The following is a 20592-nucleotide window of genomic DNA, read 5'->3' on the forward strand; positions in this document are numbered from 1 at the left end:
TTACTGGTATCCGAACATGTCTTTGAAGCACTGCTAGTGTATTTTAGAACCACTGAGTAATGCCTAGGTTAGGAATGGAGTACTACGTAAGGATAGCCAATCGATTAGGGTTAGTAAATCTCTATCAACTGAGGTGGTTGGGATGTGTTACATACGCCTACCTCGACGAGAGATTATCTTTCTGATGTTGGAGTAGGCTGGAAGAAAGCTAGCGGTGGCAAGACATGGAGTCAGTCCATGAAGTCACTAACAATTGAACTTGGCCATGTTACTAGGTGTGGATTACCTGGTTGGAGTCGGCGAAATTATAGTAACCGATGGTTACAGACTTTATATGACATGGCTCAAAATCATTTGTAATGGTGTAGGTACATCGGTTCTTTACCTTCCCCGAATCCTAAGATTCTAAATTCCTCATGACTTTTGTTTTCAACTGACTGATTTGTGTTTCCTCGAATCATATCTTTGATGCCTATTCTTTCCTAATACTTACCACTGATACTGTTACTTCCTCTACTATTCTGGGATTTAGACTGACAATTTGATCGCTCTGTGATAGTGGGGTATGTTAATTTGACTGATCAAAACTATAATCAATAGATCCTGTAAACAACTACGAGTCATGTAATTACCTCGATATAGATGTTCCTGGGCAGTCAGACTGATACCTACCCACGAAATTGGTATATCCGAAACGTTGGTTAGGAAAGTTAGCCTAACGAGACAATTTACGTTTTTTGAGCAAATATATATCGGTCTATTACAGCTTGAACTTCGCCTGTAGCTCTTCTAGAGTTACTGCCGGTCCCAAGCCCGGGTAAAGGAGGAGGGTTGGGCATGAGGTTAGCGACCCCATCCCGTAGAAAAGCTAACTCGCTAAAAAAACGCTAACCAGAAAAAATAATTCAAACCATTTAAACTCTGCCCTGGGAGTTGAAGGAATAATTATGACGTCTCATGATGAAAGCCGAAATTCTTCGGAAGTCACGAGACCGATGCACCTTCTAACAACCAGAGCAACACTCTTTATAGGTACATGGAACGTCCGGACAATGTGGGAGACAGGAAAGACCAGCCAAATAGCAATGGAAATGAGGAGATACAACTTGGCAGTACTCGGAATCAGCGAAACGCATCGGACACAAACTGGACAACAAAGGCTAGGTACAGGAGAGATGCTGCTGTACTCCGGTCACGAAGGGGAAAATGCTCCACACACTCAGGGAGTTGCTCTAATGCTGTCCAAAGAAGCACGAAATGCACTTGTGGGATGGGAATCTTATGGACCCAGGATAATCAAAGCATCATTCAGAACAAAGAAGCAAGGGATCACAATGAACGTTATCCAATGTTATGCACCCACCAATGATAGCAACGACGATGATAAAGATCAGTTCTATGAAAAGCTGCAATCAATTATAGCAAAGTGCTCACGAAAGGACCTCACCATCCTGATGGGAGATCTAAATGCTAAAGTTGGAGTGGACAACACAGGATATGAAGATGTAATTGGACGACATGGACTAGGAGAGAGAAATGAAAATGGGGAGAGACTTGCAAACCTATGTGCATCCAACAAATTGGTTATAGGTGGCACAATATTCCCACACAAGCGCATACACAAAGCTACATGGATCTCACCGGACCAAACCGCAGAGAACCAGATAGATCACATCTGTATCAACAAAAAATTCCGAAGATCAATGGAAGATGTGAGAACCCAGAGAGGAGCTGACATAGCTTCAGATCACCACCTGGTTGTGGCCAAGATGAGACTGAAGCTAAAGAAACACTGGACAACTGGACAAACAGCACTACAAAGGTTCAATACAGCCTTCCTTCGAGATATTGACAAGCTCAATGAATTCAAGATAACTCTCAACAACAGGTTCCATGCTCTACAGGATCTACTGAAAGAACAAGAAACTACGATGGAGGACAACTGGAAAGGGATCAAAGAAGCACTAACTTCAACGTGTCAGGAGGTTCTTGGTCCTAAGAAGCATCATCACAAGGAATGGATCTCTATGGGAACTCTGGACAAAATTCAAGAAAGGAAGAACAAGAAACTAGCAATTAACAACAGCCGAACATGAGCAGAGAAAGTCAAAGCACAAGCAGACTACGCAGAAGCAAACAGGGAAATGAAGAAAAGCATTAAAGCCGACAAGCAGAAATACATGGGAGAACTAGCAACGGCGGTGGAAAAAGCTGCAAGAGAAGGGAATATGAGACAACTATATGATACAACGAAGAAATTGGCAGGAAGATATAGCAAACCAGAGAGACCAGTCAAGGACAAAGAAGGAAAGACAATCACTGAGATTCAAGGACAGAGAGAAAGATGGGCAGAATACTTCGAGGAACTGCTGAATAGACCAGCCCCATTGAATCCGCCGAACATCGAAGCAGCACACACTGACCTTCCTATAGATGTCACTCCACCAACGATCGAAGAAGTCAAGATGGCCATCAGACAAATCAAAAGTGGGAAGGCGGCGGGACCTGACAATATACCAGCAGAAGTACTGAAGTCAGACATTGAAATAACTGCAAATATGCTTCACCTTCTATTCAAGAAGATTTGGGAAGAGGAACAAGTGCCAACGGACTGGAAAGAAGGATATCTCATCAAAATACCAAAGAAAGGAGATCTGAGCAAATGTGAGAACTACAGAGGCATCAGTTTGTTATCAGTACCAGGAAAAGTTTTCAACAGAGTGCTGCTGAATCGGATGAAAGACGCAGTAGACGCCGAACTTAGGGACCATTAGGCTGGATTCCGTAAGGATAGGTCGTGCACAGACCAGATTGCGACACTACGGATCATCGTTGAACGATCAGTTGAGTGGAACTCATCACTATACGTCAACTTCACTGACTATGAGAAGGCGTTTGACAGCGTGGACAGGAGAACATTATGGAAACTTCTTCGACACTATGGAGTTCCTGAAAAGATTGTCAATATTATCCAAAACTCATACAATGGACTACAGTGCAAAGTCATGCATGGAGGACAGCTGACAGATGCATTTCCAGTAAGGACCGGAGTCAGACAAGGCTGTCTACTCTCCCCATTCCTCTTCCTTCTAGTGATTGACTGGATTATGAAGAATTCGACATCTGAAGGGAAATACGGAATACAATGGACTTCTCAGAATCAATTAGATGATTTGGACTTCGCAGATGACCTAGCCCTCCTCTCTCATACACACGAACAAATGCAGATGAAGACAGCAAATGTAGCAGCAGCCTCTGCATCGATAGGCCTCCACATTCACAAAGGAAAAAGCAAGATTCTCAAATGCAACACGGAAAACACCAACCCAATCACACTTGATGGCGAAACTCTGGAAGAGGTGGAAACATTCAAGTACCTGGGGAGCATCGTTGATAAACAAGGAGGATCTGATGCAGATGTAAAGGCGAGGATTGGCAAAGCAAGGGCAGCATTTCTACAATTGAAGAACGTATGGAACTCCAAACAACTCTCAACCAATTTCAAGGTCAGAATCTTTAATACGAACGTCAAGACAGTCCTACTGTATGGAGCTGAAACGTGGAGAACTACTACGACCATCATCAGGAAGGTACAAGTATTTATAAACAGTTGTCCACGCAAAATACTGAACATCCATTGGCCGGATACTATCAGCAACAGCGTTTTATGGGAGATGACAAACCAGTTTCCAGTTGAAGAGGAAACTAGGAAAAGACGTTGGAAGTGGATCGGACATACATTAAGGAAATCACCAATGTGCATCACGACTCAATCCCTAACTTGGAATCCGGAAGGGAAGCAGAAAAGAGGAAGGCCAAAGAACACACTACGCCGGGAAATAGAAGCCGATATGATAAGGATGAATAGCAACTGGAAAGAACTGGAAAGGAAGGCTCAGGACAGAGTTGGATGGAGAATGCTGGTGAGCGGCCTATGCTCCTCGACGAGGGGTAACAGGCGTAAGTAATTAAGTAAGTATTACAGCTTGAGGTATGGTAAACTATGGGGCGCTGAACCCAAAATGATTGCGATCTGAATAATTTGCAGGTCACCACATGTTAAGACGGCAAATGATGCATGACTTTCTACTCATCGATCAATTTTATAAACATCTGTATAATGTGCAGAGTATGACAACAGCAAATCTTGATGATAGGATTGACAGAATCACGTCACAATAACTGTCGTATACAAAACATAGATTTTTGAAGATGATACAAATGGTTTTATTTCAGAGTAATGGAACAACCAGTTTGTCACAACTTATTTACAATATGACTGTACCGCCGAAAATTGTAAGGTGGTTCAATTGCGTGTAGTTATAGCACTCCATTTTCAATCTTTGAACCACGCTCCTTCCGAGTTAAGCCGTTACAAACAGTCAAAGAACCCTCTTTGTAATCGCACTAATTCTAGACTCTTTAAGTTTGCGTTTAACTGTGCTCAAGACTGCTGCCTTCTACAAATTTACAAGTAGAATGAAGTATGCTCATTGGATAGGATTACAAAACAAGGAGGTTTATGATAAATAACCTTTAGGGATAAAAGTTTGGTTGGCTAGTAAGCAATTCACTTCCTCAAATCACATAGAAGTAATTAATGAATTGAACAAAAAACGGCATAAAGACAAATTCTGAAAAATATATTTCCTAGTAATCAGTGGTACAAATGAATCAACATTAAGCTTTTCATTTGTCAATCGTTTGATGAGAGTAATCACATAATTTGGCACGTTTGAAAAAAAGTGGGGAGAATCCCACGAATAACTTACTAAACAGTGTAAATATGAATTTTATACTCCGGGAATCTTCATAACACGAACATTGATATAATAAACTTGAAAATCTGGATTTAATTGTTCCTTTTCATCCGTTGACTGACCATTATTCAGTACGACTACATATATCCATATAGTCCGAAGCAAACTATAATGAAAGACTTAACGGCTGATTTTTATACATTATGTACACGACGCATTTATACATAGTTTATTAGAGATTAGGTTTAGGTCTTAAAATGAGCTTTCCAGAATTATCACATGCCATATTATATTCTGCCAAAACAATTCGGCTGCGATGAGCTATGATACTAGGCAAAACGACCTTTTTATGTGCTCCCAAAAAAAAGAGAGCCATGAGGAACAAAAGACTTAATACAAATTCTGGATGTTTTTCCAAGGAACCGATAAAACCGGCTTGGTATGTGACAGGGTCGACAAGCCAACAATATGATGAACATAGGTGTATAAGTACAGCTAAAGACAGGACAATTCGCCACTTAAATGCTTTCGGACCTAAACCATTGATAATTTCACGAAGACGACGCTCAAATGCTTTAAGGTCTTCAGTTGGCTCATTTGGATTATAGTTGATGTTTTGCTGAAAAGAAATTACGACAAACAAATAAATTCTGAAAGTGTATTTAACACAAATATACTAATGTCTAACAAAAGCATTAATGACTAAAACATAAATGGATCTTTTACAGACTACTAATGTGGTATGACAACTCGAACTGATGTACGTACGTACGAAGTTCTACGTTGTAACTGACTGACTGACAGACTACACGACTCAAATGTCAACAGAAAACTTTAGCACGACGAAATCAAAATAGTAAGCGTACTTAAATTCTAAGACAACGTAGATTAGCTTAGTCATTTGCCCTAAATGTATTTTTCCCCTACCTTGCCTCAAACAATCGATATTTTTGTTCTACACTAGTGCACTCACAAGCTTATAGTACTTTCACTAGCAAAGTAATAAATATTTTGCAAACTGTGTGAGTATATACACCAAATCGAGGTTCTCGCCATAATAAGTAGTCAAATTGGTGACACATTTTAAAACGAATTGAGAATCGAACTAGTCAAAATATCGGAAAGTTGGAGGCCCACAACTTTAGGCCACAGGATACGTAGTTGTTACTCACGATTGAAGAGTGCAATACTAAAAATGTCGGGACCAACCAGTTGCATTTCGAATCTGTACAGTTTTTAGTACATGTGCTATTCAGCATGTACGCGAAAAAATGGGAAAAAAGCCTCAATAAACAAAATTAGATTTTCCATCTAACAAATTTAAAGGTGAAACGAATCCTGACCGAAGTTGACAGCGACGAACTGTAAGATAGTTATATTTGCATCGATCATGCACCATCCTTTGTGACTTGGAATCAGAACTACTACCACACAGGTTTGTACATACAAAATCATCAGAAAGCAACCTAGCTGGAAACGGTAGTCACTCTGTACATGACCACCCGTACAGTTTCTAGAAAAAATAAGGGTTTTTAAATGTGAGCGTTATCAGGAGAGATTCAGTTGGTAGATTTCATATCCAACTTCCTATGGAACTGGTTAATCAAGACGACTAATCAGGCACTTTATAAACCAGTATCTGATGCCTTGCAAAGTGACTAAAGAAAAGATGTAAATAGTGAAAGAGCTACAAAGAAAGCTTTTTGACAATCAGTATTTTAACAGTATTGAATATTAAAAGAAGGTAGAAGCGTTCATCATATTATGGATCGTAACATACAAGTGGACGAAAAGTTTAGCATGCAGTTGGTCTGTTGCCTGATTAAGCAAGAGCTAGGGAAATGGTAGTGGATGGTCAGACTGAGACTTAACACAACTGTAAAATCATAGGCGAAAAAATCCAGGTGACTGTTTAACCAAAGGCAGATGAAGCCCGTAAAAATGAACTAACAGGCTGTTTACATGAGCACTCGATAATAGAGATGTAGAGGCGATTCTTATATAGGGAGTGGTGTTATTTTAGTGGCAAGATTGTGAAACTTAACAGGGCACTTACAGTCTAAAGGTGACGAATCCTAAAATACGAATTGAGGCAATGACAAGACTAGTCACTGCTTACTTACATGACTTTTGCTACGAGGGTTTAATAACAGACAGGTAAATATAGTCATCTACATATTCTGATGTAAAATGGTTCTAGTTGACGTGGCATTCCAGAAAGTGGCCGGAAATTATCTGTCAGGACAGGATAAATGATTGTAAAACTGAATACAGGATTGACAATAAAACTTTGAGAGAAGACCATTTGAGATGACTGAATTAAAAAACAAAACCAACCCCTGCCCACATCTGTTTAGATGTGCGCCGGTAATGTCCTTGAGCTAGTGTTAAAATTCGATGTTGAACAAAAAAAAATAGAAAAGGAAATCTTTTTTGTTTCTTCAACCATCTGGTTGGAATCAAATTTCACTCATCTTCTTCTCCTGCTCCTTTGACGACATTTGGGTAATACTTTGAAAATGGTATTGTTTAGCTATGACCCTAGTCATTAAGAAAATAATCGTAGAAATATGACATCCGAAGTGCTATCATCTGATTAATCACGTGTTCTTTAAGTCGAAATCTAGCTTTTATTTTAAATGCTGCTCCTTCATGAGAAAAATGGATTCAGTTGGTTTCAGATTCTTGTGGATTAAACGAACCTCACTATTTAGTAGCAATGGATAACCAGTGTAAGACGTGAACAAATTTAAACTGGTAAAACGAAATTACCTATCCCCCAACCCATAATATTTATTCAAGCCCCGGGTCCCTTACCTAAGAACTCTACGAGAGATACTTGAATCACTTTGGACTGTAGAGGATTTCAAGGATTTATTACTCTTTATGATTGGTAAATGTATCTTTAATCCGACTCCTAACATTGACGTCAGTGTTTTAAAGGGATCTCAGAGATGTTCAAAATATCTATTGCAATCGGCATATTACTTAAGATCGTTGAGAACAGAAATACCTAAACCTTTTCCTAATTGTGACAAATTTGATGGAAAATTGATTATTCCCATTTGTTCTTTGAACCATAGTGAAAATGAACTACTTTCTGTCTTTTCAGAGTTTTAAATTACTCTACTGTCATCTCCATAACTTTAAAGTCGAACCTTATCCTTCTGAAGCGATAACCACATATCTGATTGTGGACTTCTCTTCAAGACCTAACATTAACTGTAGAGAGATACTTTGGAAGACACATGATCGTTCGTGTAGACTGAAACATCCAAAGGATACTCATGTCAGACTCTGAAAATCTGAAACATAATTTACTTCAAGAGACAGAATATTCCTTCTGACTTTAAACAGCCCAAATGTGAAAACATCTGAATATTTACCTCTTTACACTTGGTGACGAGATGATCGTGAATGAACTTCTCAGAAGCTTTCACAAAGTTAGCATATATGATATCTACTTTATCCTTAGGATCAGCGTTCTTCATCTAGTTCTCCTCTGCCGTCAATAGATTTGTAATACGAGAGTGATCCTTCCTAAAATCAGGTCGTTACAGTACAGAGAAATTGATCTTTAAGAAATAATCACATATGTCACCCTCAGAATACGGCAGTTTACAGGCAAGTTTAAAACGATGTCTGAAGTTTAGCTTTAAGAACTTTGTTTATTCCGTATATTGACGTGATTTCAAGCATATTAAAACACATCAACAGCTTCAGGCAGTAAATCTAGGCGTTTCGATGCCCGAATTCCTTGGCAGTTGTAGAATTTGTCACTGGTTAATAGTTATAATTGTTTATTTAATTTCACGACTGGTAAGCAATCATATACACTTTTAAGATTTTTCACTAGTTAGTAGGTTGATAAACCCTCACGAAGATCTCATGTTTTACCACCTTTGTCAGTTGCCTACTAGAGACTCATGGACTACAACGAGTCATTGTTCTTGAAGTTCACTACTATTCATGATGTGCCATGCTTCCGAAAGTAGTTTAAACAAATCAGTTCATATGAACAAACGACTGATAGAAATCGAATAATAGTAATAGATTCCCTTCATCGGTATGGACAGAGGAAAGTTGCGCACCAGCCAGGTAAAAAACTTTATGGACTAAATAAGTATATTAGTCAATATTTGCATGTCTACGAAGCGAGCATTTCGAAGGTCATTTTTAGTGATCCTTTACGAGTTCTGTTGTGTGTTTTTAACCTATTGGCCTTACAAAGTCTTTTAACAGGACTCTGAACAGGTTGATATCGTGAATCATTGAATTCCTAGCACTTATTACTCAGGTGGCGATGATCCTCTTAGACTGTTTCACTATGAACAATGTTTTGACTTTGGGACCATATCCTTCAGGGGCAAACCTTCAAATTCTTTGGTTTCTGTTAGGATCTTGAAAGGTATTGTAGACTTTAAAATAACATTTCGGTCACCTCAATACAACTTCTACCTGACGTCTTCCTATTATCTTTAGCATGTTTTACATAATGTTATGAACCTGAGTATATGGTATCAGCTCTATACAGTATTTGATAACGCTTTATTAGTTCATCCATTGAAAACGCAACAACGGGTACCCAGGTTAGGTGGAGGGACAAGCACACATTCGTGAACGCCCTAATAATATGTATATACGAACTGAAGGAGACAGGTGTTTTGCTAGCACTGTAAACTAAAATGTAGTGTCAGTAAGAATGAGTGTGGTACGCACCAAGTTAGCCAAACAACTTAGAGCACCCGTGACTTCAGTCCTCGTAACAGTGTTCAAATTGTCACGAACAGACTGTATTCTACTACTATGATGGCATGATACCGCAGCACCTTCTATCGACAGAACTGGAACTAGACAGAAACCACAAGATTGTAATTCAACTAGTTTGATGAATTTAATTATGAAACTCTTCGAAAAAATATTTTAACAATTATGATCATACCAGAAAGTTAAACTTCATTAAGGACTAAGAAACGGAGTAGGAGAAACGTTTGGTCAAAACGATGTACAACTGACTGAAATTAAAACTAAGCCGGCTCTGTAGATGATCGGAAGTCGGTAGATGTAATTAATATAAACTTTATAAGTAACTGCGATACAAATTCACACACTCAGCCTGCTGGAGTGAATCAAGTGGCTTTTTGAGGAGGCTATGGTATTAGCACCATTGCTTGTCATTAGGTTGTATCAAGGTCCTGATCTTCGTTATCAATATCTCCCTCGTTGATAACCTTGGTTTTGTTGAGAGTCTTTACTGGCATTTAACTATCTTCATAGTTTGAACAGAATGCTAGAGGAGACACCATTAATTTTTAGGCATCACTAATCAACGTTATTTTTGGTAGTTTTCCATCAAGAGCAACTGAATTTTTGGCAGACTTTTATTGTGAAACCACTCGTTCACTTTAGGCTTTGGTAGTCAGCAGAGAGGTGAGTTGTTTTCTGTCCTTAATGTTGTCTCTGAGAGCATCAAGTGCTACACTATTTCCGTAAATTAGATAGAGCATGAATTAATTTCAAGTCTTCATCATGGAATACTGTTCCCAGAAGGTTGCCGCTGGGTATTCTGAGGGTTCACAACTATCCATCCAGTGTACCGTTTTGACCTCTACAACAAGCCCCACAACTATAGATGGTGTCATGAACATTTGGACCACGACTGAATATAGCTCGCAGTAACTATAGACTACTCGGCTGGAAAATCAGGTGTACAGAAGAACCACTACCAACCATAACGATGTGAGTACCTTCCCATTTATTACTCATCACTTTTGTGCTTTTACCGTAAATGTTAGTGTTCAACCATTTGCTTTTGTAGCTTGACTCATTGCCTTAAGTTTATCAGATTCAATGGCTCTTTTACTTACTAGTTTGTTAGTGTGAACTTATTTTGTTTGGAAATCCATGCTTTATCCTATGCTACTATTGTTTCGATGCTCCAAAAACAGTCTACTAACTTTGGCTGTCTGATATGCTTGATTAGGGTGCTTAAAGAATGGGTGTTTTCTAACAGGGTGTGGATCATGGAGCTTGTAGGCAAGGCATAACTGCGATCTGACCAACAACTTGAGAGAGCTTGACATAAAAATAGGATGGAGTGTGGAGTTACTGGCCAGTAGAAATCGATGATGAGGGCGATGGTCCCAATTTACCCATGTTTGTGGGGCACAACATTTTTGTTGTCTTTGTCTCCTGGTGACTGATAGTGAGGCAACCATTTATTGAAATCGAAGTTATTATCTCATGTTGGATGTTTCTTAGACTTGTTTTTTCTACCTTATGTTGGCTTCACTATCTTACCAAGTCATCTCATCACAGGCATCCCCAGACGCTTAAGCACATACATGACGACTGAGATTTGATAACAACATTAAGAAGAACGATAAATAAAGACTGTGATGACAAAGTCATTTTGACATTAAAACAATTTGGGTTACTATTAGTTTTACGGAATCGACAAATATTATCTCACTTTACTCTTCGACCTACCATTGACTAAGACCTGTTTTCCCGTTACAATTCTCCACACATCGGGTTTATATATTGACTAGTATTCGTTCTTCCCGCTAACAGACATATCTCAACCTCTCCTACTGCAAAACCTAGGTTTATCAACCAAATTTTGATGTTCATTTTGTTGCTTGTTTTTTCACTCTCTCCCCATCAGAGTCACGAATGTAACACTCAGAGGCAGAATTTAGGACAGGTTCATGTTTTTTAGAGTTAAAACTATTACATTATGCCATTTTTAGTCAGATTGTAGCAACTGCAGACTAATGGTACAGTGCTAACACGAACCTATTTATTTGCTTGTTGGTATGTTTGCATGAATATTCTGTCAAGAGTGTTTACTGTCGTCACATACCGTACAACCTTACTCTGGTAACACCTTATCCGTAGATCCACTCTATGTATTGTTGATCTTGTCTGTAAGAATGGCACACATGTGATACGTACTATGATTAATCATAACATTATTCAACTTCTTGTCTACGCAAATGTTACGCATCTACCTGAGTAACGTATCACAGCAAACCCCGTAACATATGTAACATATGGTCTTGCCCGTAATCTGTCATACTTCCCATAACGTATTATTGCATGGATATGAATTACTGTGATATACTGCGCTAAATTACCAAATGCGGTCAAATCTAAAACCAGTAAATAAATTATAGATAGTACATATTTATGACAGAGCAGATGCACACCGCTTTCACAGACGATTTCTATAATTTATAATGTTGATTTACGCAGGGAATTCTTCTCATGTATGGTTTTTAGATAGACAAAACCAATAATATTAAAAGACAACGTATTCGTGCACATGCGTATGCGAGTAAATCACTGGATTTATACGTTAGTACTGTACCATGATATGTTTCAAAAATGGCATCGCATCCATTTAGTGGTCTTAAGAAACGCATATCAGGTCCAAACATGGTGTTCCTGTGTTAGAACTGTGATGTTGCCAAATATTCATGCAATACAAATTTCTAAAGAGTTTAGGGTTGTTATAAAGCAAATATGAAAGGTGTTTGGAATGAACTGTAACCTTAAAAGATGTACTTTTTGTTTCGCCTTTGTTTCAGGAGTAAGGAGCTCCATATCTGTGCACTGAAAACGTTGTGCTCTGAAAAAACAAAGGAGCAAGAAGTCATTTGGATGCAAACCCCGGATAATGATTGGTGTGTTGTAATGGAATAGACAAAAGTATTGTAACGGAAAGAAACCACTGAAAATCCCTTCACAACATTTCACTGCGCAGTACTGCCATGTATTTGTTAGTTCTCCCTGTCTTGTATTTTAACCTTCATTTCGGTCTCTTTTCAACCACACACTAGGTTATTTAGTCTTCCTCATCAAGGCCTTTATTATTCGCTCTTGGTTAAATATTTACTTTTTATTACTTCATCTACTGTTACATGTCGCCTGAACACAGCATATGAATGTAATTTCTATAGTGGTTGTGTTCACTGTGTCTGTGATAATGCAGCACCACAGATTCATGTTAGGTCACCTCTCTCTGTGGTTCTGATAAATTTGTCTACAGTGCATAGAAAACGCCAGCGTAACTAACAAAAATGAAGTATATTATGCCATTGGAAGCAATGGTATCGATCCCCATCAATATATCCCAATCATCAAGCACATGCTCGAACGAACACGCGACTGTGGGAGCAACTATTCGAGCTTATGCGGAATTAAAATTACTGGCTGTTGTTATTACCCAAGTGTATTTTACCGGTATGGAGTAGTGAGTCAGCTTCGGGGAAGGAAATGGCATAAGCATAGGTGTGGGGGGGGGTAAAGACGTCCGACAAAACTCCCTGATTTTATTTAGTATCCCAGTGTCTGAGAGAAGCTTATTAGAAAGTAGTACAGTCTTTGATAAAAAGCAACCGGACGAACACCGTGCAATGCTAGGAAATGATATCACTTTAGCTCAGCTATGCCCCCTGGATAAGAGCCAAAACATAGCGAAAGGTATACCCCTCACTGAGGGTAACTTTGAACTCAGAGCATGCTACAGAAGAGATTTTATGGACATCAGAAAGGCCATAAGTTAAGCAATCTTCTCAAGTCCGAGTTAAGTCATAAGGAATGTCACCAGAAAATCAGTAAACACCCGGTAACCAACCCCGATGTTGCTTCATGGAGCGCCTGAGCTATTACGTGGTAGTCGGAGTGAAACTCATGAACACTATAAGCAACAGTGGTGTTGGATGTCATTTAGCATGGGCCTTCACACCACTAAATAGTGTCCGATCTATCTAGTCAGTCACACCCCACAACTAATATGTTCCAGAGTCTGGTGACTGTGAATTTCAGGAACAAAGAGTACTTGGCCTGTTACAGCTCGGATATCAATCACTTCAGTCACATCACATATGAAAGCTGACCTAGATCAATATGGCAGCAGTAAAAACGCCCAACTATACACGTTGGTATTGGTTGACCATCACCAGCAACCCACGGTGCAGAGCATACAGACCCCTGTCCCTCTAATAGGATACACTATACAGGCAAAAAACATGCAGCAGGAAGTTCTCATGAAACCGAATAACACGCTTTAGACAAAAATCTGCTTGATACCTTGAGGACAGATGCTGCTGTAAAGAAGCTGGGTACTGTCACGAATCGGGAGATGGATGGAAAGCCCTTAAACTTAGATTATCCACTGACAAGTGATCAGCTTTTAGTTGACCATGGTACAGCTATGTTACACGAGATTATAAACGAGGTACTTGGAATGGATGAGGATGCCTTCTTTCCCAGCTATACTAAGGCAGACAGCACAATCTTGGTGAAGGATCTACAACAAGCTTAACGGTCAAAAGAGCTATGGGGGTCAAACAGTGGATGTACGGTTGGAGGTTTTGAGGAATATCACTTAGAATACGGCACAACACAGCTACCTTAGGGTAAGCACACATCTGGAAAGCAAAGATCCTTGGTTAGGCGAGGCATGAAACGCTTTCTACAACCCAAATGTAGAGCCTGGCACAAATGGAACGTTTACATAAAGGGATTGGATCGTAGCTGTTACTCTGCACTAAGAAACAGATGCGACTCTAAAGTCCGCAGCGATAAATATTTGACATAGTGCCTAATATGCTTGTCATGGCATAGGTTGCAAAGATGGTTTTAACTAACACACTTTGATCCTGGCTCCAAAACAACCTAGAGGGCAGGATATTTCGTACCATGGCAAATAACGCGCACGAACGTTGAAAGATCTCAACGTCAGGATTGCGCGAGGAACAATCTTACATCGACTCCTGAGAAGACAGCTTGGCGCAGTCGACACAGAGCTGTTTCTAAAACTGTTTGTAATGTCAAGTCGACCATGTCGTTACACTCTCTCTCTCTGAAAGAGGTGTATGTCTCGTAAAACGAGTTCAGAGGCGGGAAAAGAAGTTGGTGAAGAGCCCAAAATATAAATATTACGAAAACAGGTTCAAAAACTTGAGATTGTTCTCGTTGAGATGGGGGAGGAACAGAGGTAATCTGATAGTGGTATACAATATATTAGGTACCCCAAGCAACCATAACACGAGCACATTACTAGATCACTACGCTCCCCGAGGGAACCCTCGAAAGATTGCACATAAAGATTAAACACCTAGGTAAGCTCGTACATTTTCTAGCTGGGAGTTGTCTTCACTTTAAATGCTGTCCCAGCAGAAGCGACCACAGCTCCATCAGTAAATGGCTTTAACAGTAAACTTGAAAAACATGTACTCACTCATGGGAACTATTTCCCCCCTTACAAGGTGTGTTTGATTCATGTCTCATAAATGACCACGGTTATCATTACTGCATATCAGTAACTATTTCCTTCGTCTCTTATCATCAACTCCCTTTTCCCTATTATCCTCTTGATTCCGTATCTTATACACAACTATAGATCCTAAGTGAAATCAGATGCTTTGTTCTATATATATATATATATATATATATATATATATATATATATATGGACAGTAGATATTGGATGTGTCCTTGAACAGTTGCTAGGTTATTGCATCCACATATAAAAGTGTTACTTTTCGTTTTCGTGTTTGATAAAATTAGTATCGTAAAATAAGATATTGTGTAATCGAGAACTACATAGCGGACGGAGAAGCCTCCAAAAATTATACTTGTGAGTCATTCTTCAAAATATGATTACGTTCAAGCAGCATGTTGAAAAATTCTAATTTCTCAAAGCTAGACAGACCCATGCGCATGATGATGCCCTCTATGCTCTCACCTGGTTTAACAAAACTGTTAGCCGCATTTCTATTTGTCTTATAGTATAGTCGCTTAGGGAGAAATAACGTTTGCCTTAGGATGCATATATAAGTTTATGTATATATACTTTCTTTTCGATAGTTTATTGTTTGTAGAGAATACACCTTGTAATTGATTAAGAATACTTTTTGCCTCCCTAATTGAGTTAGTTTTCTTGCGATTGCTTTCAACTTTTGTTTTTCCGCGGCTTTTTATTATTTACATAGTAGTTCAGGATAACATACATCCTTTATCTCTTCGAAATAATATAATGGAATAAATTGCTGTCGTTTTTCTTGTTGTGATAGACTAAACACTCACCTACTTTCTGCACATACTTTATACTGAGTTCAGTGATGAAAGATATTTATGTATATCTCAAACTAGATAACAGTAAACGTAGTAAAGTAGTCCCCTTAATATCAAAAAGAATGTGTAGACCACGTGTCTATGCGAGCTTACAGAGTTAAAGGGTAGTTAGAGGTAATTACTTCTAAAACCTTTACTTGGTATTTGAAATGACAATTTTCGTGCTGTCATAAAGTTTAGTAGTATGTACTTGTTTCTTAAAACTGACTTTTTGAATGGATTCCTTAATAGGAGAATAAACGTTGGGTGCCTTAGAAGTCTTCCGTTAAAAAAATACGGAAAATCTAAACAAGTGATTGTTAATGATCGTTAGTTTTAATTGCCATTTTTGTTAAGACGTAGGTAAAAGTACTTTCAAATCATTAATTTGAAGTTTGTGATGTGTCGTTGAAAATGTTCTTCAGCTTTGACCACTAGCATTAACACGTTGTTTAACGATTAAGTGGAAACTAACGACGATTGGTATCAATGATTGAATTAGTTCAAAGATATTCTTTGCCTAAATATTTATTTAAGAGTGAATTACGGACAAAACATATCTTCTTTGGTGTGTAAACTAATTTTACTGAAATTTCATTCCCTGGTAACATCTTTTTAGCCATTTTTGGATACCTAGTGGATACAGCTGCACGACCGATTATTAGACTCGTGGCTGATTTTCTTTGAAAATCGATTCTTCCGTCCTTTTTATAAAAGTGTCTCAAAAAAGTCTTTAGTTCAAAGGACGGATACAAAAACAATGTATTCTGATGAGGCAAGTTTTTAGCTTTTAAGATTTTTGAGAGTAAAATGTATTAAAAATACTGTAGTTAATTATTAAGAATATATTTAATTATTTAAACGCCTGCAAAATCGAGTTTATACTACGAATATACGTGAAGATTCCCCTAATTTAGTTATGTTTTATGTGAAGTTTGTGTTGTCCACTGAAACGTGGCTTACATTAAAACACGAAACATCAGAAATACGGTTTTCTACTCATTGGGTTATAAAAAAATGTTCATCATCGACTTTCTACCCAATGCTCAATTTATTTTAAACTATCGTGTCAAACCTTGTCATTAATACTTATATTTTCTTAGGAAACAAACATGATTTTAAAATACAATGCATAGAATGATAAAGTACTTCTATGAGCTAAGAGTCTAACTGTTAGCACAGGATAGTCCAAACTTCAGTTTTAATTGTGTAGCTTTGATTTGTAGTTGGAAAAATATTTATGTTATGTCTTTAACACCATAAAAACACCAAGTTGTTCTTTGAAGGACAACTTGATATTGTGACGGATATTCGGTCATCTGAAACCTCTTAGTTAGTACGTGCTTATGCCTTATGTACTCGGCTTTATAGTTTAGCTCGAATAGTGCAGTATCTTACACTTAATGAACCAATGTTTTTGTTCTCACATTAGTCATTTTGTTGTATTCGAACCTATACTGCGAGAAATTTCGGCCAGAGTAATTACTATCTAATTTCGGGTTTACTAACATTCAGGTCAGAAATTTAGTATTTTGCCACAGTGATGAAACATTTTTATCCAGCTTCATCAATCCTAAAAACACTTGAGTGTAATTCCAGTTACTGCATGACAGTAAAACATTATGAACGAAGATTTGATAATATCAAGACAATCTATTAATCTAACAATTGTTAACGAAGAGCTCTAGTGGTGGGAGATGCATTTCGGTATACTTCCTAAGAACTATGCTTATGTCATAGTACAACTTTCTACCATCGTATTACTGGATGAGGACCTTACTTAGTAAATCTCATTGCACCTGATAAACTAACAAATTAAGAGATTCTCATAACTAATATCGGATGATATTGGGTTGAAGATTGATCTTACTCAACAAATAGGAGAGTAAACTGACTTGTGAAACAGAAATATGCAGCTGTTTAGGCTTTGTCAACCAAACTGCTTCATCAGGTCGTATTAACCTGATATAAACTTATGTAGAGATTTACTAGTAGACTCTAATTAAGACTGATTAAGAATGTCTCAGCCGGAAGACTGGAAAAATATACTATGGTGATAATAAATGTCATTTTATTGGAATTTTTTGTTGTAATTTTCTATCCAAGTGCTACAATAAATAACTCGAAAGTACGACATCTTGAAAGGTTTTCTGAAAAGTCGCTTACTAAGTTTTGTATATTTGTTTTGAAAATCCAACTAACTAAACGTGAATTCAACTATTTGATCAAGGAAAAATTCCTACTTTTTGTCTTTTAGTTATGTGGTTCGTCATCTATCAATAGGTTGGAAATAGACGAACCTAGAAAATTTGGACATTTTCTTCAAAACATCGAAAATCAAGAAAAAGAAATGATCGCTTCTTTTAATGAGTTTGATTCAAATGAGCATGCAAAATTTGGAAATTCAATGTGTTCTGGAAAAAATCCTTCAACAGAGTTTTTGTATCTTGGGGAACTGTTAAAGGCATTAGAAAAGGCTGGCTTGAAGTACGAAGATTATTTAAACGTGAGTTAGTTCATTTATACCTTAGAAATTTAGTTTTCTCGAAAATTCGTGCATGTATTTGATATTGTTTAGGTTAAAAACTTTTAATTTCGTTTAATTAACTTGTAATAAAGTTTTTTATGAAATAATTCACACATACGTTGTTAGTTAGGAAATTTACAATGATTATTGAAAAATTAAAACGTAGTTTGATTAACTGAGCAGACTGTCAGTGTAGATATGTATGAACGTCATAAATATCATGAAAACTGTGAGCGTTATGTTTGTTTAATTAGTAACCCACCAAATGTTTTAAAGAAACTGAAACAAGACTTATCTAAACGTTAAGTTCTTTGGTAAAGGAAAACTTTGAGTAAATTCTGCTTTGATGCGCTTTAATTAAACCATAATGACTCAGTTTTGTTTAATTTCGTGGTATAACTGAGAAACGAATCTTTTGAACAAATTCAAACAACACATATCAAATTTTAAATTTTATCGTTTCACCTCACTCTTTGATAATAATGCTTACTTTAACACTATGGCGTAGAGTAAATGATCTGTGCACGTTACAAAAGTTTGGTCAAATAACATCTTTTGTTAGCCCAAGTTGTTAAAAAATATACCACTTATTACTGCGGTAGAGTATACAGTTTAAGTAAATTCATAAATTTCCATTGACTTACATTACATCTGTAAGTTAATACTTATGATAATTGTATATAACACATTTCATTAACTATTTTATCATATAAGACTATGGATGATTTGAAAAACAACAATGAACCTGAAGAAGATAATCAAGAAAATATGGAGTTGGACGAATATATTTTAGAAGCAACCTCCGATCCCTCTAATAAGTCATACAACAAAGATATTCTGGGAGTTCACCAAAATACATTCCCAGTAAAACCATCTATTGTGTCAGGTAATCTGTGTTTTTAATGAGAAGACGTTCTTTCGTTATTCCAGAGAACCCTTGAATGTAGATGATAGTGAGAAATCAAAGTTAAGAGTTCGCGCGCGAGATAGAAGGCCCTAAGTTCAATTCTCGCGCGCTTGGTCGAAATTAAATCTGATAATTAGTCTGTTAAAAATGAACTAAACTCTAACAGGAAGTTTAAACTGATATAATGGTTATTATAATAGATGGAGAGCAGACACATTACATTATTTATATGTTCGAAGTAGCAGAAAATCTCGTAAAACATACGTAAACTGAGATTGATTTATAAGTCATTGACATTTCCAAAAGTTATCTTCGACCACTCGAGACAATGTGGCGTTGTATCGTCGGGTTTGTACTTTATTACTTCAGGGACCATCTTAAGGCATATATTTTTAAAATTTTGAACCGATGACATAGTACGCAGCATGAATAATATTTGAGTGACTTATCCAGAAAAAGTATTGTCTTAAAGCAAGTAAACTGCCTATGAGAATGATTAAATAAAAATAGTGTTTTTGGTTCAGTTCTCATTAAACCCCAGCCAACTGATTCCACCTGTAGAATACAGGAGATGTTCATCTGTCAGTCAAAGGACGAATACAGTTTGAAGCTATGAAACGTGATCTTTTAAAATATAAACATTTGTGGGTCACTAGTATCTGAATATACGTATCTTCGGAATATTCCTCGAGTATGCTGGCACCTCAGGATGAGCAGTTTTGAGGTTGGCCACAGGGTTTTAAGTGTGGATGACAAGTCAGCTGGGGCTCTTTATAAAATGAGGTGGTTGGGACATATATTACGTATGCTCGACCAACATTTATCTTGATACAAGATGATGAGTTGTGCAGGAGTTGGGGGGAAGAAAGCTGGTGGCGGCTAAATCAAAATTTGACATCAGTCTATGAACTCACTGATGTTAACTACGCCAACAGAAAATTTGCTCAAAATGCTAATTATCTTGCTAAATAATACTAAATTGCATATAATATCATCGACTTTTGGATTCACGATTTTGTAAATTTCGCCTTGAAAACAATGAAGAGTATTAGTACTATGAAATAAATTCGAAATCAAGTTGTTATTTGTGATTTTTGATCAATACGTTTGTTAAAGTTGAATACTAATTTGTTAACAAAACTTGTTAAACATTTTATCAGAGATGAATAGAAGAACTAAATAATTAGTTTTTGTCCTAAGAATATCACAATGATATTTTCTGTTTAACACCGAAATTCATAAACAGTGTCTTATGTATTAGTGCTATTTTATAT

The 20592-nt window shown here is 37.4% G+C and overlaps 2 protein-coding genes across 2 annotated transcripts in view; one reads left to right on the top strand and one right to left on the bottom strand.

Annotated features, from left to right (window-relative positions):
• Nucleotides 1-4626: 4626 nt before the first annotated feature.
• Nucleotides 4627-8251, bottom strand: Smp_020120 (hypothetical protein; the record flags this gene model as incomplete). Its single annotated transcript, XM_018793457.1, has 2 exons — nt 4627-5379; nt 8147-8251. 2 exons carry the CDS (start codon nt 8249-8251, stop codon nt 4993-4995), a joined length of 492 nt encoding a protein of 163 aa, XP_018647968.1. The 3' UTR covers nt 4627-4992.
• A 5657-nt stretch (nt 8252-13908) lies between these two features.
• The window catches only part of Smp_133100 (putative leucine-rich repeat-containing protein), a gene marked incomplete at both ends in the record, with an annotated part of 29891 nt that continues 23207 nt past the window's right edge, over nt 13909-20592 (top strand). The window contains 3 exons of the mRNA XM_018793458.1: nt 13909-14004; nt 18142-18390; nt 19126-19297. Coding sequence (XP_018647969.1) covers nt 13909-14004; nt 18142-18390; nt 19126-19297 — 517 coding nt within the window. The remainder of the gene's footprint in view (nt 14005-18141; nt 18391-19125; nt 19298-20592) is intronic.

Source organism: Schistosoma mansoni, chromosome 1, assembly GCF_000237925.1.
Source record: "Schistosoma mansoni strain Puerto Rico chromosome 1, complete genome".
Lineage (NCBI taxonomy): Eukaryota > Metazoa > Platyhelminthes > Trematoda > Strigeidida > Schistosomatidae > Schistosoma > Schistosoma mansoni.